The sequence below is a fragment of the Fundulus heteroclitus genome, chromosome 20 (assembly GCF_011125445.2).
Source record: "Fundulus heteroclitus isolate FHET01 chromosome 20, MU-UCD_Fhet_4.1, whole genome shotgun sequence".
Taxonomy (NCBI): domain Eukaryota; kingdom Metazoa; phylum Chordata; class Actinopteri; order Cyprinodontiformes; family Fundulidae; genus Fundulus; species Fundulus heteroclitus.
This window is the reverse complement of record NC_046380.1, coordinates 14,857,679-14,880,697: the sequence shown is the minus strand read 5'-3', so window position 1 is coordinate 14,880,697 and position 23,019 is coordinate 14,857,679. Positions and strand designations below refer to the sequence as shown.

General features: G+C 40.6%; 1 protein-coding gene across 19 annotated transcripts in view; it reads left to right on the top strand.

Moving 5' to 3' along the window:
- LOC105930893 (R3H domain-containing protein 2) overlaps positions 1 to 15,803 on the top strand; it is a 72,478-nt gene extending 56,675 nt beyond the window's left edge. For 7 of the 19 annotated variants that reach the window (XM_036151317.1, XM_036151316.1, XM_036151325.1 and 4 more), the window contains 12 exons: positions 756 to 964; positions 1,420 to 1,518; positions 2,547 to 2,837; positions 4,115 to 4,250; positions 5,301 to 5,458; positions 6,842 to 6,981; positions 7,160 to 7,266; positions 10,924 to 11,093; positions 11,309 to 11,453; positions 12,302 to 12,396; positions 13,031 to 13,115; positions 14,241 to 15,803. In XM_036151317.1, the coding sequence (XP_036007210.1) occupies positions 756 to 964; positions 1,420 to 1,518; positions 2,547 to 2,837; positions 4,115 to 4,250; positions 5,301 to 5,458; positions 6,842 to 6,981; positions 7,160 to 7,266; positions 10,924 to 11,093; positions 11,309 to 11,453; positions 12,302 to 12,396; positions 13,031 to 13,115; positions 14,241 to 14,623 (2,018 nt within the window). In that variant the 3' untranslated portion in view covers positions 14,624 to 15,803. The remainder of the gene's footprint in view (positions 1 to 755; positions 965 to 1,419; positions 1,519 to 2,546; positions 2,838 to 4,114; positions 4,251 to 5,300; positions 5,459 to 6,841; positions 6,982 to 7,159; positions 7,267 to 10,923; positions 11,094 to 11,308; positions 11,454 to 12,301; positions 12,397 to 13,030; positions 13,116 to 14,240) is intronic. The other 12 variants (XM_036151334.1, XM_036151332.1, XM_036151333.1 and 9 more) reach the window with 7 other exon arrangements.
- The last annotated feature ends 7,216 nt before the right edge of the window (positions 15,804 to 23,019 follow it).

Sequence of the window (23,019 nt, the reverse complement as noted above, 5' to 3'; positions counted from 1 at the left end):
ACCCTGGCAGGACTCCATTAAAGCACCACTTATTATCTGGACGTCTTCCAGTTTCTGACGTTACGTGTTCTATAAACGGCAATGTTGGAAGCTGACTCTGCTGTTGGGTTATTTTTAATACTTAAACAGATATCTAAGGCAATGCCAAGTAGTATGTTTTTTTTTTTTTTTTTTTTTTTTACAGTTTTAAACAAATCCTTGTTTAACTTCACATTAAAGAAAAGCATTAGTCTGTCAGGGTTAATATTGATCTGTTGACCACATGGCATGTTTTGTTGCCTAAAAAGCTCCACAAAAAGCTGAATCTGAACCAAGTTAATTTCTGAATGCTGACATAGTGCGGTTGGCTTAATGTATTTGGGATTTTGCGTAGTTCTCGGTAGACCTGCTGATGGTGTTGTTGACATCCCCCTTGTGTGGTGTAAAGCTTTTAGAAGATCTGATCGTTAACTTATATCTGAATCAGTCAGGGCTAACGGCAGTCGTTGCTTGTATAAATGTTAAATAATAAAATGTGTTTTTGATTTTAGATTTCTGTTCCCTTTTTCATCTTGTACTAGCATATCTTATATAAGGTGTTGGAAAAATATATTAAGGTCTTACAAGGGGCCGCTAGATTTTGTTCCTCAGACGTTGGACAAACACAACGTTGCTCTCAGGGTATTGTGCAGTTGAGCAAGCTGCAGTTTGTAGCATTGTGACTCAGTTGGTGAAGATATTGTTGCTTACATATTGTGGAAAATAAAGTACTGCAGATGTGGTGTTTTTATCTCCCTGTTCCTTCCTAGGCTTGCCCTTAGTGAGTCCTGATGTTTGTCCTCCACCCTCAGTGTCCCAGTCCAGCCGTAGCCTCCTACCCTGCCCATCTCAACCTCCACAGCAGCCGCAGGTCCAGGGCCCGCCTCAGACTGCCCTGCTGCCCACCCCACAGCAGCACCCTATGGGGAACCACATGATGGCTCAGGTAAGAATCTCTTAAAGTAAAAAAAAAAAAAAACGAAGAATTTGAGTTCATACAAAGTTGTAGAGGGCCAGATTGGAATATTTTTTGAGTCAAACATTGGTAGTGTAGCGTTAGCGTAACAACGTGGTTTTGATCCTGAGACAAGTGCTGAATTTTGATTAGATGCAATTTGTTAGATTTAACTTATTCTGAGAGCAGACATTTCCTTTCCGTTCTTCTTTTTTCCTCTCAGTAGTTAAAGCAATTCATTTTAATGCAGGTTGCATTTGCATATACGAAGAGAAAAACGACTTCAGTTTCCATTTCTCTCATTTCTGCTCATTAAAACTTTACCATTGTGTTCTAACCCTCATTTTTCCTGTCATAATTCTTTCTTCCTTCTTTTCATCTCTCTCTGCTGCCTTACTTCACTTTCTTTATGCTCTACCTCTATACTTGCTCTCTGGTGCGTCTAGCCGGTGGCGTCTCTGCAGCCCTCTCAGCCTGTCTCCTACTCCAGCCCTTCCTGCCCCCAGGTTCTCCTGCCAGTTTCTCCTCCCCAGCAGTACACAATGGTACTGATGCCTCTTAGAACTTCATTTCTTTTATTACTTCAGTCAAGACTGACATCTTCAAACATTAAGGGAGGTTGTACTAAAAATGCTCAAATTCTGCTTTTTTTTTTTTTTTTTTTTTGCTTCTACTGACAGATGGGTATTTAACAGCTGTTGAAAAAAAGTTCTCTCTTTGTAGCTTTAAACCTCCATGTTTTTTCTTTTCATACTACACACACACACACACAGACAAATTGTAATCAATTTTACTCAAAAGGATAAAACTTTGTAACAAAAGTGGACACAAATTAATTGGACAAAGGCTTTTAAAAGGAAGTAATGCAATTCCTTTGTCTGGAACAAAGTTATTGATTTTTGATCAGTGAATAAAGGTTCAGCTGAACCTCCCGAATGACCGTGGATTGTCGAGACTTATGATGTCCTAACTTCACCCGACATTACCCAACTCTTTATACCTCCACACAGAATATCTTGTCGACTCCGGTCCTTAACTTGCACTCTTTCTGTTTTGTTGTTGGTGTCGGAGCATCTGCTCGGCACTCTGTTCTCCTTCTGCTTCATGGTGGTTGGCAAACAAATCGATACCTTGTGGTAGCAATGCATTACAACCATATGTCACTAAAAACAAGACAGCTGAGAATAAATGCCTATGCCTAGAACTCATATCATGGACCGGTAAAGGTTTTTACTTACAACAAAATACAATGGATTCAATCAATTAACCATATAATGCCTAAAGTAAACCTTTGGGCAATTTTCTGTTGGGTAGTTGTTTTTTTATTAAAGTGCCATTTAGTAAACAAAATGTGCATACATGTTTTGAAGATAGTATTTCCTGAAAAGATGGTTTCTCCCCCAAAAAATGCACTATTTGGACTTAAATGTTCTTCAAATATGAGTCTTGTGATCTTTGTCAGTTTGGAACGTGCTGCTCTGCAGATCAGCTCCAAATTAACTTGATATTCTGACGTAGTTTTATTTGCCATTAATAGAAACCCCGTTACTCCAATCTTTCCCGTTCTTCCCAGGGAGATGAGCTACCGCCGCAGTTCACCCAGATGACTCTGAGTCGGCAGGGCTCCAGTGAGAACCCTGAGCCCCCCCCTATGTATCAGCCCCCGCCCACTGTGCTGTCGCAGCATCCCCCACCTCAGCCTGGCTACATCATGACGACAGGTCAGCCTTTGCCTCCTCCATCTGGCTACCAGCCTCCTACTGGACACCCTCATCCTCCGCCTCCACCGCCACCCCCCTCCCAGCCTGTCATACAGGCTGCACCCCCTCCGCAAGGCTACATCCAGCCCCCTCCACCTCAACAGGTATGTTGGTTTTTAACAGACTTTTTAATACAGGAGTCGCACATAGATTCAAGTTCATCTTTAAACTTTCAGTGGAAGATGATCTGATTAAGTGTGGCTGCTAATGTCGTTATTTTAACATTATTTATAGTACGCAGGCAATGATATTAACCCACTACTGTGTGATTGTAATGTGTTTTATAGTTATTTGGTCTTGCAGTGTTATGATTATTGTTAAACCTTTTTTTATATTCTCAGTTAATTGAGAGACCTGTTGCATGTATAGACATCTGTGCATTACATGTTTAGAGAAGATGAATAGTTTTTGGCATGTACCGATAATGTTTTTCATCCAGTAAGTAACGTAGAGAGGGTATTTCTTGTCGTCCCCCACACCCCCGGCTTACATGTTTGATGAGTCACAGCTGAGGTTATTATGAAAGAAAGCAAATTTGTGTGATTGGCGAAAAGGACAAGGATATTATAAATGTTGGTACTTCAATAGGTATGACTGTAATTTACTGGCTGGGATCAGTTTATAAGTACAGATGGTTATTAATTTACTGTGATTATCAGTTATCAGTGCTTTTCCTCAGTGAATGGCAGGTTCTGCCTTTAATGACAGGCCTTTCATGTATTACATCACCATATCTACCTCACTTTTTTTTTTTATATATATAAATCTGTGAAATAAACAACCTCGTTTCAGTAACTGATTCAGACAACCTGCTATTTACAGCCAACTAAATAATGTTATTTCAGTTTTACATGTTTGCTGGCTCTGGGCTCTACCTGCCATTTTACAATTTGTGGTTATAAAGACGGTGATCTTGACTTTATATCTGAATGACATGAAACAGCTTAAGGTTGGTTTGTTTTTAGCGTGCCTCGTGTTTTTATGAGTTGAATAGAAACCCAACCCCAGTTGTTATGCTCTTGTCCCTCTACCTCTGCCCAATGTGGCCAGCAGCAATTAATTATTTTGCTTCATCTCAAAGCTAATTTATGTTGACTCCCATGTGGCTGAAATCTAATATCCCAGGTTTGATGAGAATCATAATATTGATGATGGGTTTCACTATAGTGCTTGCTCAACTCAGTTTGTCTTGGTTATGTAGAATTAAATTTAGAATTCCCAATAATATATAAATGTTGTAAAATTGTAGGTTCCCACTATGGTTTAGGAAACCATTTATAGTGTTAAAAACCAAATAAAGAAGTGGGATTTATTTAAAAATAAACCCCTCACATTAAATGCTCTGTGTTCCTAACTCAGCCTGTTGTTGTTGTTGTTTCAGATCCAGGTGTCGTACTACCCACCTGGTCAGTACCCCAGTTCAGGCCAGCAGTACCGTGTGTCCCAACCTATATCCCACCAGGTGTCTTACCAAGCCCAACGCACACAACCCATGCCTCCGCCCAATCAGCAGTCAGGTCAGCACAATCTCACGCGCTGCACTGTTACCAACTATATGTCTTCATATGGGATGTCCCTACCAGCCTTTTGTGCCCGATAACGATCAGAGTCAATTAAGAATAGGCCGAAACCAAGTCACAGTCCACTAAAGCTACCAAAATCAAAGCCATTAAATGCTTGGAGACCCGGTGGTTTTGAAGTGCAATAAAAATAACTCATTACGTTATATCAGTATTACAGCCCACCCATCCATAACGTTCCAGACGCTGCAATTTCTGCTGTTCTTTCTGTTCTCTTTTCCTGACGGGGACAGATCATTTTGTCCCACAGGTATGAGTTGTTTCCTCTGGGGTTCCTGATGCCGATTATTGCAGCTGGTATGATCAGGCCCTCATTTAACTACAGAGGTTGTCTATTCTAGATGGGTAAATACAGTTTTTGTCGCTATTAGTAATATTTAATATGATCACTTTTACTTTGATGAAGCTTTAATTCTAGGATATTGACACAATTATCTACTTGAGACCCATAAATACAAGAATAGATTTTCTTTTTCAAGTCGTGCTTTTGCTGATGCTGACTCAGACCTACTTAGTTTACCAGGTGAAAGGTTTGGTTTAAACAACCTTTTCCCTGCATTATTCAGCCAAGTAAATTTGGCACAGGTCGATATAAAAAAGCTCTGTGTCTTTCAAGGAAAATAGTGGGAGCTGCAGCTTTTGGACTCGTTAATTTAGGGGTTTGCGAAGGTGGGCTGTGTTAATACAGTGAGTGATAAACATTGTTGACAGCTGAAATGGACTTTGAGTTAAAATGGAAGGCTGCCAATGAACACTAAGGTCAGTAAGATCTTGCATCAAACCATAACTGCTCTTTGGATTTTAATTGTGGACATCTAAAGCTATTGCCTTTTTAAAATCGATTTATTCCTAATACATACTTGGTCAAATGAGAATTGTTTAATTTAAACTGGCATGAAACAAATGATTTTCGCGCATATGAAATAACATTAAGCGTTTTCTAAAACCTCCGTCTGTTTGATCTCTTTTGTGTTGTGCTCTCATCAGGTCTCCAGACCATGATGCCTAGCCAGCAGCCAAGCTATCAGAACATGATGGGGGTGCAGCAGCCTCCAAATCCTGGTCTGCTCAATTCCCAAAGGACGGGTATCGGAGGCCAAATGCAAAGCATAATGGTTCAATACCCACAGATGCCATCATATCAGGTTTGTGCTGTTCTCAGCCGTCTGTTTTTAGGTCACTTTTTAAAAACAAGCGGACATACTGACTGCAGGATGGTTTGAGCCAGATGAGGTTGCTCTACTTCATTCTAACTCTGTTATTAAGGTTAAGGAATCTAATGTGGTTTGATTAAATATGTGATGTGGCATATCTTCACAAAATAGAATTAAAATCTGAAGCTGATTCCTAAACAATAATTGTATGTCTACCTTTGAGCTTTGTGAACCAGAACCATTAAATCTCATATTAAATTGGTTTCCTAAGATTTCCTTCTTTTGCCCAAATTGGAAATATTCTGTCCAGGAGTGACGCTGAAAAACTAGACCATGCGTTTATTACTGCAAGGCCGGTCTGTTGTAATTCTTTACTATCAGGAAGTCCACAGAATAGGGCTGGGCGATATGGATTAAAAAATAAATCTCCGATTTTTTTCATACCAAATCCGATTAATCGATTTTTTTCCTCCGTTTTGTTTCATAAAAAGAAATTAAAGAAATCATTTTAAAACCTTGCTCTTATGTCAAGCATTTCGTCAGGGATTGACCTGAATTCAAAGTGCAACTAAAAACAAGCTGTGAAACATGCTTGTAAAACAAGATGGTAGCCGTGCCATTATAAACAATGAAAATATAACAAAACATTTGCTGCTAGTGGTATTACACATTGAGCTAAGAACAGGCTTCACTGCACTTGTGAACTTCAAACTAAGTTTAAAAAAAAAAAGTAAATAAGTAAATGAAGTACCTCGTATTATGGTAAAAAAAAAGTTTCCACTTAACAATATTTTGACAATAATTTTGCCAAAACATATATTCAGCATCATATGCTGTTCTCTTCATGGAAACCCAATGAGTATATTGGCAAAATAAAATCCAGATTTTCCAAAAATGAAATCTTAAAGAATTGTAAATTCGAATTAATCGATTAAATCGATTTATCGCCCAGCCCTACCACAGAATGCAATTCAAAGCCTTCAGCTGATCCGAAACGCTGCAGCAAGAGTTCTGATGAAAATCAAGAGATTATTTCCCCCCCTTTTTTAGCTTCCCTTCATTGGCTACCTGTTAAATCAAGAATATAACTTAAAATGTTCCTTCTCAAATATGAAGGCCTTAATACGCCATTGTGCTTTGATAGAATTTTTTTAAGCAGTTTGGATAACGAACTGAACTTGACTGCGTTGTTTAATAACCAGGATCAACTGGAATTAATGTGCTTCACTTGGAATCTGTCTGTATGATTGAATATACCTTTTTAATTGTGAAATGCCTTGAGACATGTATTGTGAATTGGTGCCGAATATATAAACTGATTTGAATTTAGCTACTATTTTTTCCCCACTCATTTTTCCCATTTGTTTGCATTAGGTACCAGTGGCAAATGAAAATCAGCAGGTGGTGCAGCAACAGTATCAGCAGCAGGTCATGGTGCCAGTCAGCCAGTCTGTCCAGGGGCCCATGCCCGTCTACTACAGTGTTATCACACCCACACAGCAAAATAGCACAAGGTACAAGAACGCCTTTGACATATTTGCCATTTGACTTTACGTATTGTGAATTTCATTTTAAGGTTAACTTGTTTGAAAAAGCTGACCTTTTATCTGCATTGAGATGATTGCTGCAGACTAATATTTTCTTTTTAGATATATATTTAAAGTAACTTTTACCTTTTTATTCTGATTTGAGCTGCAGCCCATCAGTAGGTTACCTGCAGCCTCCCAGCTCAGAGCAGTTTCAGATCACACAGTCACCGTCTCCCTGCAACCCTCAACCATTGCAACAGCAATATTCAGGTAAGAGCGCCCATCAATAAGTAGTTAAGTATGTTTTTTATGTTTGACTATTCTTACCTATGGAGATGATATTAAAAATATAGAATCAAATAATAACGCTATAACAGTTTAATGAATATTTGACACAAAAATCACTAATCTGTTTTTTGCCAGTACTATATATCTGTACATGTCATATAGACTGAATATATGTCTGATCTGAGGTCTAAATGGTAATTGACTAAAATTACAACAAATGTTTACTTGGGTTTAAGCAAGCAATTGTTTTAGTAATCAACTATCCTATAAACTGTGTTAATAAATCAGGTAATCAGCAAAAAATGTTGCCACATTCTGCAGATATTTCATTTAACTACTTTAGCTTTTTTAAGGTGTAGTACTAATATTTGCATCTACAGCTTAAAAAATGTCCTTAATCAAAAGCTCAGCCTTTTCTGCTGGAATTAACATCAATTCAGTGCTAGCAGCCTCTGGGGGGTTAATGGTCACAAAGAAAAAAGTGCATCAAGTGCCAGTTGTGTATTGCATTCTGGATTATTAAAGATAATATCTTTATTTGAACCTATAAAACTTCTTAATTGCATAAATCAGCATTTGGAGCAGACGGTTCCTGCTCAGGAGTTGCAACATCGTGGGCGTGCTAAAATGGAAAGCTACTTCAGTTTTGCTGTAGAAACTTGTCTGGGTTTTTCTCTTCTGTTAAGTTTAGTTATCTCACACTTAGAACACTTTTTGTTGCTTTCTCAAATAACTAGCAGCTCAAATAACTACCCAGCCGGGTTTAACTATTCACAGTTCTCTGAATAGTTAAACCGAGTTTAACGAGGAAGTTTACTAATCGAGTTACTCAAATCATTCGGGGAATCGTTTCAGGACGAGTCACAACCCATCAAACGATACTATAATGATGTCAGTGTTCTGTAAAATTGGGTGAAAGGTATTGTGGGGAAAGTTCACTCAGAGGTGCATCAGGTTTGTGCTGTGAAGCCGTAAATAAATGTCCTTGAAAGAGGCAATGTTGGAAGAAAACAAACAAAACAAGTTTTTTGTTCTGCTGCTGGTCGAACCTGAAGTAAATGTCCCCAAGCATTGTCACACTAATGTCATGTGACATGCTGTCCTTGACCCTGCGCTGTTTGTGTCAACGACGACATGCCCTTTGTTCCGTTATCTCTCACTTTGCAGGGTTAATCTGGTTTTTCTCTTCACAAGTTTGTAACTCTGCTTTGGTCTCTTGTTAAGGACTACATGTAGTTCATCTAATGTTATTCCATCCAGTTCACCATTACTAGTTTTATTGATGGTCTCACACGTCAGAGAGCTAGTGTCTGTTTTCTGATTAATTATATACAAAACTGCTAGTTGTGAATGTCTGATCTGCTGTTGACATAAATCTATCTTCATAATATACTCTCATTGGCCTTTTGATCTTTCTAGTGCCCTTTGTCTTTAAAAATGATTTTTATATGGCATAGATTTAAAAATTCTAATGATTTCTCTGCTTTATGTCCATGATTTGGATCCCACATCCCAAATCTTCTCTACTGTATTGAGATTTGGTGGCTGTGGTCAGCAACAATATTCATGTAGGCTTTAGCATTTGAACAATCCCCAGTTAATACTCAGTTGAAAATATTCACCCATCAAACCACAAATTCTGATCTGGATTTCTAAATGTCTCAGCAGAAATCAGACTAGTGATTTTATTTTCCAATTTTTCCAAAAAAAAGAAGTAAAAAACAAAACAACGAAGCAACTGGGCTTGTTTTTCGTAGTTGAAGACGTTTCGCTTTCTCTCCAGGAAGCTTTCTCAATTTAAAAAGTCTGGAGTAATGTGGAGTACATGTGGAGTTTTCCAATTTTGTTGAGTCCGTATTAAAAGCCAAAGTTTCCTGTTCTTAGCAGAAAGGCCCCTGCTGCACTTTCAGATGCTATTCTGCATACATCAGTTGAAACAAGTGGTTATTTGAGCTGCTGTTGCTTTCCTGTCATCTCAGGGTGTTACAGTCCATGCTACCGTAGCACACTGTAAATTTTCTCTTTTTGGACCATTCTCTGTAAACTCAGGTGATGACTGCGCATGAAAATCCCTTTTGATCAGCAGTTTCTGAAGCCTTGTCCACAGGGTTTAAAAAAAAAAAAACACAGAATCTCCCCTACACCATTTTTAAAAATAATACCATACACACGGGAGGTTATTTAGAAAAAGTTTTCATCCACACCAACCCACAGAAATACGCCACTGAGCGTTTTTTTTATATACTGCAGATTCATAGGCGGCAGTGAACCGCAAAACTAAAAGTTTTGTCGGCCAATCACAGTCCTTCAAAACAACCATGACTTCTGTTAGGAAGGAGTCACGGCCCCGAGAGGTTCGATCTTGTAGACAAATAAACAAGTTGAGCTTCTTCTAAGCACCATATTAGAATATAAAGTTAATAAAACCAATACAAATATGGCGGCGTTGAACAGCATTGTGCCTCCATAGTGGGGCGGAGAGCTGGTGCAGCAGCTGGGCTTTTAAATTTTTTTTTAAAAAGTGTCTGAAGCAATGTAAAAATCAGCACCTCTCTGAAGAAATTCATTTTAAACTCCACCGTATGGCCAAGTGTATAAACAACGGTCCCACATGTGTGACGCAGCGCAGCAATATTCATCGCAGACCGTGATGCGGACATTAAAATCCGTCTTCATGTCACACGCAGGCTCAAAACCGCCTCGTTCACAAATCTCCTCTTTGGCCAGAGTTTTTAGGATCATTCGTTTGAAGGGATGTATGACGCTGTGTGTTGCTGAAAGGCATGACTGCATAAAAATGTCTAATTTTTCCCCAGATATCCTGCTACATGTGGACTGGGCCTGAGATACTTAGACCCGCCAGTAACCGTGTTCAATGACATTTAATTAATGCTTCTTCCCCAATCTGATGTTCAATTTGAACTTCACTTACTTAGACTTAGACAACTTTGTCATTTTGTATGTACAGAGTGCATACAGAACGACATTTTGTTACATACAGCTTACGACAGTGTAATAGGATTTCAGGTGGAATAAGGCAGCGTTACAATATAAAGTGCAGCAGTGATCAGATGTAACAGTGCATCAGCGAGTTTTCTTCACCACGTTTAGATGACAAAATGCAGTGAGGTGTCGCCATGTGATTGGCTAATCTCACAGTTTCTGTTAAGCAATTTACCAGGTCTTTAATGTAATTGAGCAAAAATTAAATTTTGTTTCTAGTTTTGGGGGAGAAGAACTACAACCTGCTGAGCAACATTAGCAAAATGATGTCCAGATGTAAAAAAAAAAAAAAAAAATGTTTGAGTTTTAATTTGTATTATTTATGTTTATAAAGTCTGATTTTATACATCTTTTTTTATATTTAACCACCAACTTCTGCTTTTACAGAGTTCTGTTCAAATAAACTACATATTAGCTGACTTAGAGCTACTGTATAATATAGGAATGTCTTTTAAATGCAGAATGGAGGCATTTAATGTTTTACAGCTGCTTTTAACATGTCGAAGAAAGCAATGTGTTCAGTGGATAGTTTGAAGCTCCGTTTTTGCTGAATCAAATCATTATTCTGTCGCCCACAGATGGGTCAGTGCTTCTCTCCGCCTCATCGTTTTATTTCTGCTGTCTGTGTTTCTCCAGGAGTGGCTCCTCCGGGGCCCGGGGTGATGGTCATGCAGCTCAGCGTCCCCAATGGACCGCAGCCTTCCCAGAACCCTCCTCTGGTTCAGTGGAACCCGTGCAAGTACTACAGCATAGAGCAGAGGCCCAGCAAGCCAGGAGACCTCTACAAACCTGACAACACTCCACAGGTAAACAAAAGCAGGAAGCCTCCTTGATGAGGAATGAACTGATGTTATTGTAGTAGCCTTTTTGTTTTTTCTTACTTCTTTATTGTCAATTTTAACAGTTCTTTACTCTGCAAGCTACTGTGCAAGATGTTCCTTTTTGTGCATAAATGTTTTGAATTAAAACTTTTCCCACTCTATTACCTAAATTGTCTTAATCCTTCCCTTTCTTAATTTAGGCCAGCACTCAGCTGACGAGTCCCCTCGCCTCTCCCACTCAGTCTCCCACCCCGTCTCCCTCTGGCAGCGTCAACAATGTATGTCCAGGCCTCGGCCCACTGCCCCTCATCTCCCAGTTTCAGCGGCCAGGAGGACCAGCCCAAGGTACACGGAAAGGTTCAAATAAATAAACCCGCGTCAAACCAGATCCTGATGTTCCTGGACAAAATGTCCAGAGAACAAGGGTGAAGAAAATGTAATTTTACCTTTGAAAGCCACCAGTGATGTTGGACTTTGTACCGTCCAATATTCTGAAAGCGCAGTCTCACCCTAAATGGAGAGTTTAAATAAAGCAAGCTAGTGCTGGGTTGCTTGTTTAGTGTTTATAAGGGTGGCATAGGATCTCAATAAAAATGTAATATGTTAGTAATATGTCATACTTTTTAATAAGCATTCATACATATAAAATCATTTATTGTTCCTCTCTGAGTTCCAGCTGTGACCGTAAAGCCCTCCCACTCTTTCCCTGCATGCCTTCTAAATTTGACCAGGTGGCTTTTGGCCGCGCACCAGCAGTGATATCACTCCACCTTAGCGTGCTGAAACGACTGGCAACGTGCCACGGGGTCAAACCTCCTGCATGACTTTACCTCATGTCTGTCCTCTAACCTAAATTCTGAGCCACGCTCTCTTTACTGACAAATAAATCAAGGATTTGGAAATGACTTTTACACCTAAAAACCCCTGCGTTGCATCAGCCTTAGTTAGTCCACCACAGCAGCACAAAAAATAAAATCTGTTGTCTGTTTTCTTGCACCTTTACAAAAAAAAAGATCCTCCTGCAGAAAAGTTTAGCTTGTTTTGTGGTTTATGTACTTTTTAAGTATTCCTAAATCTTTAGATATCCTTAGGAAATTAAAAAAAAACAATTTTCTTCCATTTTCAGTGAACACAGAAACACAAAGATCTAAAGTTGATGGTTTCGGTTTTGACGTGCGTTTTATGTTCTTCAGGTGATGGTCGATACTCTTTGTTGGGCCAGCCCCTCCAGTACAGCCTGTGTCCTCCTCCGCTCATGCATGGCCAGCCCTCCTATAACTCCCACCAGGTTTGTAAAGGCCAGACTCTCTAGTCTAGCGTGTGCTTTTTTTTATTTTTTATTATTATTTCAGTAAAAGGTAAAACCAGGTTCTTCTGTTTCATCAGGGACACATTCAGGCTATGATTTGTCCACTTCAGTATATATTCCTCCCATAAAAAGCCTGACAAAGTTAAATAGATGAATATCTGCTTTTATAACTTGTGGAGGGCTGAGTTGACAGTCACTCTAAACCTTTGTGCTTCACTGTCAAATAGGGACATTTCCCTTTTTAAAGGCAAACACTTTTTAAAGTGTGCTTGATGATCTCTGAGCAGCCCTCCCCTCTGTGATGAGCCTCATCCCTTTCTACACCTCACTAATGTGCAGGGATGTCCAACATTCAGTTCTCAAGGCTCAGAGTCCTGCATGTTTTAGACGTCTTACTGCTCGACATACATGGATCGCATTCTCAGTGTGTTATAATATACAGAAGGTACTGGTAATGAACCAGGGAAGGATCTAAATCATGCAGAACACCGGCTGCTTGAGGACTAGCGTTGGACACCACAAAGCTGTCACTCGTTGCCAACGCTGCCATCTGGTGGTGTGGGCCGTAATTGTCATGCATTCCTGAGCTCACCTAATCTGTTGCTGTGTTTAGGGCCAAGGAGTGATCAAACATGGAGCGCGGGGAAAGAAGCAAACGCTCAAATCTGCATCAACAGATCTGGGCACCACGGATGTTGGTAAGTAGGTCCATGGTATTTTGTGTTTATAGTTTCATTGATAGAGAGGACTCTTCTAGTTTTCCTGAAGCATGACTCAGGCCGTACATAAATGCACATATATAGAAATATATGCAGCAGCTTTTGATACATCTGCGAAAACAAGTTGCTTCTGACTATTTAGAAAAATCACCAATAGGGTGTTTTATCCTCTGTGGTGTAAGCATGTTTAAAAGAAGCTGCACAATGGAGGAACTAACTTTGACCTCTACTTATACAACATGCTAAATAATTTCCAAACCAATAATGCAGAATGGAGTCAGTGAACCGAACCTTTTAGTTGGTTAGCATAACCAACTAAATGCCATTCACCATGGAAATGATCCTGTTTGATCACAGAAATGGTGCTTTGTCACGCCACATTCTGGAACCTCAAAGCCTGCTAATCCCCGGTCACCTTGGCCTTCTTTTACCAGAAATGAGATGTCACCATGTCTGTAGCAACAACTTAAAATCTCCTTTTTTTTTTTTTTTTTGTTGCTGGAGTTTCAATTATTACAGAATAAGAACAACATATAACTCAGTTTGTCATGCCTGAGAGGAACAGAGTACCAGCTGATAATCCGAAAGTTTTTATCTGTTCTTTGTGAAATATTTCCCTCGTTCTAAATCACGTGGCAGGCGAGCTCCTCAGATATTCTGAGCATGAAACTTAGAAGTCCAGCAACTTGTGTGAAACCTTTACAGGGATGTCTATACATACTTAAAACAGCACCTAACTTCCTCTCGGAGGTTGTGCAACAGAATGGTTACCCTAGCTCTGCGGAGCTCATCATCGCCGCCCATCATTTGAAGTCTCTCTAGTTTGTTCCTGATGATCCATGAAGCTGCAGCTACCTGTTGCTCCACTAATAAAAGCTCATAATGTCAGTAAATAAAACCGATTCAATGATTAAGGCAGAGAATTTGAACAATCTTTTCAGCCCTCACCATCATCTTCGTCACGTTGTAGTAAAGCACTCAGGTTAGGCAATCTGGGGTCATGCCAGAGCTAAAAAAAAAAAGCAGATAAATTGTAATAGTTCTTTTTGACTTTTGGACTTATTAAGTATCGGAGTTTGTTCTCTGTCTCTGCTTCCTGTCCAGTCGTGAGTCGAGTACTGGAGGTAACCGACCTGCCGGAGGGGATTTCCCGTCCGGAGGCTGAAAAGCTTTTCAACCAGCTGTCGATGTGCGGCGCTAAGATCCAGTGGCTGAAGGAGCCCCAGGGAGGCCGAGGAGTAGCCGGAGGCTGTGGCCCCTGCGCCGGAGCCAGCGGCATGTCTGGGGTCGGCATGGGAGCCGGCGGAGGGAAGGGAGATGGCCACGATCCAGCGCACCTCTACACAGTAGTGGCAGTGTTCCCCACCACCATGGCTGCCCAGAGTGCTTCCTTCAAACTCAACAACAGCGGAGCCAGCCTCTTCAAACTTAGGGCCGCCAAAAAGAACTATGACCTGCGCGTGCTGGAGAGAGCCAGCTCTCAGTGAGAGAGGAGAGGCGGCGGGGAGGAAACGCCCAGAGAGACACAGAGACCTTTGGTGGGAAAGCAAGGACAACTGAGGGGGACTGCTGTTAGTGTACAATTTAAAATGGGGAGAAAAAAACAAAACAAACAAAAAAAAAACACAACTTGGAGTTAAATGATGTGTCAAATGTATAAAAGGGAAGAAGGTGTGAATCATGAGGTGGCTGGTGTTTGGTTGCAAATCAGATTTTCGTTGTTTGTTTTTATTCATTGGTTTTTGTTTTGTATTTATAAAGCAGAAGAGCACACAAGACACGCGAGCATGTGTTTCACTGTTGCTGTGGGACGTGTTACCGCCATGAAAACGAGAACACTCGCGACGCCACACAGACGCACAGAGGTGCAGGCAACAGGGTCACGTAGCACACAACAAACACACACTGAACAGTCGATCTCAGTCAAACCTCTTCCTCCTCAACCCCCTCCCTCCACCACCCCCCCCCTCCTCTGTTTTCTGCTGCCGCTTTCTCCCCCTTCCTCTGCTCTCCGCGGCCCGGTTGTCTCTGAATCTCGCATATTTATAAATTCTCATCCGCACAGATGCGCGCTCTTTCCGCTCTCCCCGGCCGCCATCTCTCTGACCTCCTCCTAGCTTTCTCTGCTCACCTCTTCCTCTCATGTAGCGTCACTGCGCTCTCCTCTCTTGCTTTCTGTTTGCCTTACTGCTGTTGTGGGTTTCTGTATTGCGCTGTTTTTTTTTTTTTTTTTCTCAGAAGTTTTCCTTTTTTGAGGGTTCAATATATTTATATAATTGATGTAAGGAATTAAAGAAATCTATATATTCAGTGATTTTTCTTTCGTTCCCGAGTGACGAAGTTTAGGCCTTCCTTTCTCCTTTACTGCTTCCTTTTCATCCCTGCTCCTCTTCGCTGCCCTCTACCTCACTTCTTCACTCCTCTTCCTCTCTCCCGACAACTCCCCCCCCCCATCTCCCCCATACCCCCCCATACCCCCCCCCCACCCCCCTGATCTCCAGCCCGACGTCCCCATTGTGTTTGCGTTTTTCGTTGACAGCCGTGCAGAACGTATCAGAAGAAGTAGTTAAAGTGCACAATGATTGCATATGTCTACTGTAAATTTTATTTAATCTGTTATTTTTGTTTGTTTTTAAAAATATAAAAGTTGAAAAATCTATAAAAACACGTTTGGCGTCCTGTGGTTTGTTTGAATTCACTGAAGCTGTTAGCATTTATTTGATCTCGGTAAATTTCAATATCATCAAAAAAAAAAAGGTTATTTTAAGCCTCCAGTTAAAAAAAAAGTGACTCATGTTGCGTTTTACACACAATAATCTATATTTTAGGCATTTATTTGTTATTGTCATTAGCAGTTCATGAAAACACCAAATTCCGGTTCTTAAGAAATTACACAAGACCGATTTAAAAAGGGGTTTTATTTCAGAAATGTTAAGGCCAACACAGTCATGGTTAACTGCTGAGTTGGCAGATATCCAGCAGATAATTACTACTGATGCAACGTGAGTAAGCCCCAAAAAGTCATTGATAAAGAAGGTAGGTGTTTACAGGATGCTCTATCCAAGGATGATTATTGGAAAATTGGGTGGAAGGAAAAAGTAACAGAAAAATGTGGACCAGCAGCACAAATAACTTTAAAGAATTGTGAAGCAAAGCTCATTGTAGACAAAGCTCATTTGGGACAGTTAAAAAACTACGGAGTCAGAACAGTCGTGTTTTTTGGACTGTGGGAAAAGGCCAAAGTACCCTGAGAAGCACAAAAGATTGACCACAAATCCCACACAGTTTTACTTCTTGTGCTGTCTGAACTGAATTATTCTAAATTAAAACCAGATTTTAAGTACAGCTTGTCATCTGTCAAACCTTTTTGTATTGGTAAAAATTCAGACAAATGGGGAGTTTTGATGTTTGCTATTCAAACCAAACAATTCAAGAACTGCAAAGTTTAAGCGTAAAACCCTAAACTACGAAAGTCTGGAGACACAAAACAAAACTCAAGTGGACTTTTATTGAATCTTTGAATGAGTGGGTTTTTATCTGTGGGTGTCATGAGTTCTCTGTCAGAAACCCAAACAATAAGTGAAACTTGACATTAATGATCCATGGCCCTTAAATGTGTGTTTTTGCACTTTGGGCAGTGTGGGGATACGCAGGGTCCTGCTGGAAAAAAACAGGCTAGCTTGTCAACAGAGAACTGCACAGACTGATGCAACACAGTGGACCGACACCAGCGAGGATATCGCTCTCCACATATTCATTGAATGCACAAGGGTCAGACATTGCTTCTCCACTCTTCCTCCAAACTAGGAGATTGATTTCCAAATGCTTTAATCTGAAAATAGGATTATTTTCAGATTATTTTTAGCCCAGTTAAGATGCTTTTTGTGTCATCTCTGGTTTAGGAGTCCAGGTACTACACGGCCTCCGACCCAATGACCAGCAATGACTTTAGAGGTGTTGCTGCTCTGATGCTGAGACAATTTGTCACGTCGGCAGATTGCACTCTGCTGCAGGAATCTCACCTTGAAAACAGTTTTAGGTTCTCATAACAGTGATTCCAGCCCTGACAAAAGCTGCAACAAAACTCACATTCCTCCCAGATGCTCACAGAGACAGATGCCGAAGGCAAAGAAGAACCTCCCCTCCCTTCAGGAGCCAATCCTTTGGTGTCGTTTTTAAGTTAAGCTCCTGCAGTTTTTGGTATTTTGGCAGAGGCTTCTTCATATATGCAGTTTGTAGTAGCAATCGTGTAAAATGAAACATTAACTGTGAGGTGGGTTTCTATTCATATTGACAGAACTACAAGAAGTCCAATAACATATAAATGTCCACAGTGTGCATGCTGCACAACCTCAGCAGTGTTGCCTGTGCTTTTTGGTGTTTACATTGCCATCTGCTGGTGTTTTCCCAGTACCAGGGAACTCGCCACAGTGTTTAAATATGAATGATCTTTTGCTGCAGAAACTCTTATTGTGTGGTCTAAAGGGCTGGTGGTGACCAAATACTTTTTTGTGAGACCTGCATAGTTTCCTAGTTCAGTTTGGTTCTTTCACGTACCTGTTTGTCTTTTTTTCTATTCTTTTTTGTGTGTGTGTGTGTGTAAGTGCTGGCCCTTTTAAAGTTCCTGAATTTAGCTTGTAACTTCTTATTGTAGGGATGATTTTTTTTAAAAAAAAGAGAGAAAAAAAAGTTGGTTGGTTTAATTTAACATTTTGATTGAGTTTTAAATTGTTGTGGTTTGGTTTTAGAAATATGTAAATTCCATCCCACTCCTTTTTGCAACTTACCTTAATTATCTGATGATCATTGTTATATCATTAAAGGGACAGTGTATAACTAATATGGCTTTTAATTAGCAAAAATTAAGAATTGCTTTTATAAATACATATTGTGGCAAAATCTAGTAACATCGCATCAAAAATGAAAGCCTTCTCATAACTTAGAATTAAACATTTATAAATACATAAGTGGCAATGCATCCACTGGGGAGGCGCTTTGTTCCGTCTATTTCTGATTTCAGTAGCCGAAAGGGGACAAACTTGTCAGCCATATGTGTTTTCCCTATGTGTCTTCTATATGAAGACATGCTGTTGGTGGTGGAGTGTAAAACAAGCAAAGATGACCATAGATCACTCTATTTGCCGTTTTCTGTTGAAATGGGGGACTATCCATACTCTGCCCAATGAAAGGGAAGCAAAAGTAACCAAGGAAAGAATTCACTTAAATGTTATTTATATGGTGCCAATTCACAACATATGTCATCTCATCTCAAGGCATTTTATAAAGTCAAAATCAATTAAATCATACAGATTGGTCAAAAAGTTTCTAATCTAAGTAAACCCAGCACATTGCATCAAGTCTTGTCAAGCAGCATTCACTCATCATGAAAGAGCGTAGAGCCAAAGGGAAAGTCGTCTGCATTGACAATGGCTTTGCAGCAATCCCTCATACCGAGCATGCATGAAGCGACAGTGGAGAGGAAAACTCCCCTTTACCTGGGAAGAAAACCTCATGCAGAACCAGGCTCAGTATTAACGGTCATCTGCCTCGATCGACTGGAGGTTAGAGAAGACAGAGCAGAGACACAAAAAGCACAGAAGCACACATTAATACAGGAATCCTTTCTATGTTATATGATGAAAGCAAATTATCTGCCTCCCCTGGATGATGTCACAGCTAACAGAACGCCAGACCAGGTGTACCTACTCTGAAGAAATAAGACAGAGAACAAATGATGTCCCTGATGTCCTCCAGCAGCCTAAGCCTATAGCAGCATAACTATAGAGATAGCTCAGGGTAACCTAAGCCACTCTAACTATGAGCTTTGTCAAAAAGGAAAGTTTTAAACCTAGTCTTAAAAGTAGATAGGGTGTCTGCCTAACGGACCAAAACTGGGAGTCGGTCCCACAAGAGAGGAGCCTAATAGCTAAAGGATCTGCCTTCCATTCTACTTTAGAGACTTTAGAGACAACTTAAAGGAGCAATAAGTGGCTTGATACAAGATTTGTATCAAGCCGCACCTCTCTCTACCTCCCCTCGAGTTGCAATCCCCCCCCCCTTTACTTCCCTTTTCACCCGTTGCCTTGTATCTGCATATTTGCTAAGGATAAAACACAGCAAAACAACATTACTTTTCATAGGAACATGTCTAGTGAAGAAGTAAGTAACTCATAACTTTATAATGTTGTTAGCAAGAAAACGTTTTGATCTGATGGTAGCGCTCTCCGCCATTTTGTGCCAAGGCAGCACTACTCTGGCATTGGCATTTTATGGGAAGGGAGGGGCTAAGCCCTGAGTGGCAGCTGTTCACGTGCATGTACGTGCACACACGGCCGGTCCGGCTTTGTAAACAAGAGACTGGAGAGCAACACAGAGAGATGGTGTGTGACATTTAACCATAGTCCATCTAAAAAGATACCTTTACTTCTCCACAAAACAATGTTTTAGTTATTTTTATCAGAAATAATTAAATTTAGCTAATTGCTCCTAATTTCCATCTGTTGAATCCTACTTCCCCTTAGAGGTGTTGGAGTACATTAACAATATTGGCTTGACTGGTTAAAGTGAATGTGAATGCGTTTCTAATTTAAACTTGCTCAATAATTTATATTTGAGGGGTAGTTTTCACTAAAAAAACAGAACATATAACACTTGTTTCAATTACTAAATTTACCACAAGGGACTGATGGATTGATTGAGTGTGATGCTTCAACCTATGACTTATTTAGTTCTCAGGTACACCACGTTCCCAAACATATTTGCTCATGTGCCTTTACACACATTCAAGCTTGAGTCTCTCCCTGGTTTTAATCCATTGTCTGTCCCCTATTAGCAGCTCTTCTGGGAAGGCTTCTTTAAGGTTGAGTTGTTCTTTTTGTGTTCTTTTCCATTTATTTATTTATTTATTTACAATTTTCCCAGAAGTACATTAACAAGGTCCGACTGACATTGGACAAAAAGAGTCCTGGCTTGCAGCATCTGCTCTAATTCATCACAAATTTGTTCTATCGAGTAAAGTTGGACAACTTTTGACTTCAGTAGTCTGCAATACGCTTCCTGTTCAGAAAGATGTTTCCAAATCAGTTGCCACCAGAAGGCAAGAACCTCAAATTAATCAAATTTACTTCTGACTGAGGAAAAAAAAAAAGGCAGCAGCACAGCATGACATGGGTGTGTTTTTCTGACACAGAGAATCTGGTAACACCAAGTGAAATTGAGGACTATAACTACAGATGGGGATGCATGTATGAGTTTATGTCAGCAAACACAGGGAGGCTGAATGCTACAAACTAGGCGCTAAAAACCAGAGAGAAATAGCCAAACACAACCCTCTCTCTAGTGCTGCATTTCAGGCTGGTGGCTGTCCCCGGCGGTCACCAGCCTATCCATGACCATTTAAATATGTGAAAAAACATTTTAACCTCCACAAACTGATCAAAATTTTAAATGTGGTTTAATTTGCGAGTATATGGTTTAACCAGAGACACGGGTGTGGCAGAGTTTTGTCTGATCAGAGGAAAAACGATGAAAACAAATAGATAGAAGAAGAGCTGAATATTTTTGCCACTTCTTGAGCTGTGTCCCTATATTATATTCTATTTTCACAAACAACAGAGAGAATTATGAGGCAGGAGCATTTTCAGGTCTTCCAAAGAATGCAGAGCGTTTTTTTTCTGTAGTCGTTCGCACCGCGCTGTAATCAAACTGGTTTGCAGAGTGAAGGGATGTCAGTTCGATCAGGAAAGCTGATTCCTGCATTTGTTTATCCGAGGAAACCCTCCAGACGTGTCCGTGGGTCACCGTAAGTTAGCTTTTTGATAAAGCTTACAGTTAGAGTGGCTCATGTTACCCTGAGCTACCTCTATAGTTATGCTGCTATAGGCTTAGGCTACTGGAGGACATCAGGGTCTATTTTTCTCACTACTGATTTCTACTGTTCTCCAGATTTGCATTGTATTACATTGAAATGACTGTTGTCATTTCAGCTTTTAACTTTTTGTTCTCTCTCTCTTTTTCTTCATAGTAGGTACACCTGGTCTGATGTTCTGTTAGCTGTGACATCATCCAGAGAAGACGGCTCACCCGCTATTACCATTTATTGTAGAACAGATTACTAGATCAATGTGTGCTTCTGTGCTTGTTTGTCTCTCTTATTGTGTCTCTGCTCTGTCTTCTGTAACCCCAGTCGGTCGAGGCAGATGACCGTTCATACTGAGCCCGGTTCTGGTGGAGGTTTTTCCTTCCCGCTAATGGGTGGTTTTTCTTTCCACTGTCGCTTTATGCTTGCTCAGTATGAGGGATTGCTGCAAAGCCATGGACAATGCAGACAACTCTCCCTGTAGCTCTACGGTTCTCCAGGAGTGAATGCTGCTTGTCGGGACTTTGAAGCAATCAACTGGTTTCCTTATATAGGAAATTTTTGACCAATCTGTATAATATGATTGATTTTGACTTTGTAAAGTGCCTCGAGATGACATGTTTCATGAATTGGCGCTATATAAATAAAATTGAATTGAATTAAAAAATTTTACTTCTCTAGCTGATCACGTGATCATCATCGCTGAACAATCAGCTCCTTGATTCTTGTACGTGACATATTTCTGTATGTGCAGATACAGATTTGTTCCCCTCCTTGTTTGGTTTCCTCTCCTTTACGAGCTCAACAACTGAGCTCTGAAGCAGAGGAAGAGCCACACAGTCACGCCTCCTCGTTTCCACTGTCGTCTGTCAGACGAAAGGTGCAACAAGGCCTGCGCTGGTAGCGCCGCCAGGCTTCGGCAGTCCTCTGATTGGAGAAGAGAGCACCCCCTCAGACACGGGTCACTTGCTACTGGGAAACGGTGTCCGCTTCATGCCGCTCTGGACCGAATCACTGAGAGGAAGAAAACACAGCAGCTGTGTTGTCATCTCCAAAACTCCTGCGACCTTGCCACTCCAGACAGGAGGGATGAAGGAGGATTGCCAAAGTGGTTGGTGGTTTGTGTGAGAGTGTGTCTGTGGGTGTTTCGGTATCTTCACGAATAAGTGAGGACACTGGTGAAAGTCCGAGGGCACAGCGGTGGTGACAGCTCAGACTGTGGCGACAAATCTGCTCGGTTCAGGAGAATTTTTACATCTGTCAGGGGTGCATTGACAACCGAACCGCCAGTTCAGCTGAACATTGAATAATGGGCTCATTTATAACCTTCAGTAACATTTAAAACCTCATGTTTTTAATTCTAGTTCAGTTCATTTCAATGTATCTAATTCAAAGCTGTCATCTTACAAGACAAAGCAAATCCATTCATATTTTAAAAAATTATAATCAGATCCAATATAGGTGTCCAAAGTGGAACCTGTAGGACATTTGCAGCCCTCAGCAAGTTTGTGCAATTTGCAATAAAAAAAATGGTACAAATCTGGCACGCCAGAACAGGAGGCCAATGTAAATAGAGATGCTGAAAGGGGAACTTTTTCTTAAAGAAGAAAGACGCCTGTGCAAATTCTCAGTTATTCGGCTCATTGTAACAGCAAATAGGCTTAAATTGGAGGCAACAGGACCTTTGTGCGGTTCTTTTTGAGAATGTTTTGAGACCTATCCAGGAGTCTTTGTCGCTGCTGTTTCTAAGGACATGGATGGCCCATCCTCCTAAGCGCATTCTAAGTCAGATGCAAATCAACGACACACACATCACTGTCCTGGGTCGTTATAGGCTCTTTTACTTGGTGTGAGTGGAATACTTGGTCAGGTCACCTGAATCATGATGAGACAGCTTGTGTAATCTCTTTGAAATTAGTTGGAGGACCAAGCTGTAAACGGTGGATTGGTAGTAGCAGTTCCTCTGCCTGCCTGAACCTGCTTCCTCACCTGCCAGCTTGGATTCCCTGGCTTGAACCTCCTGCT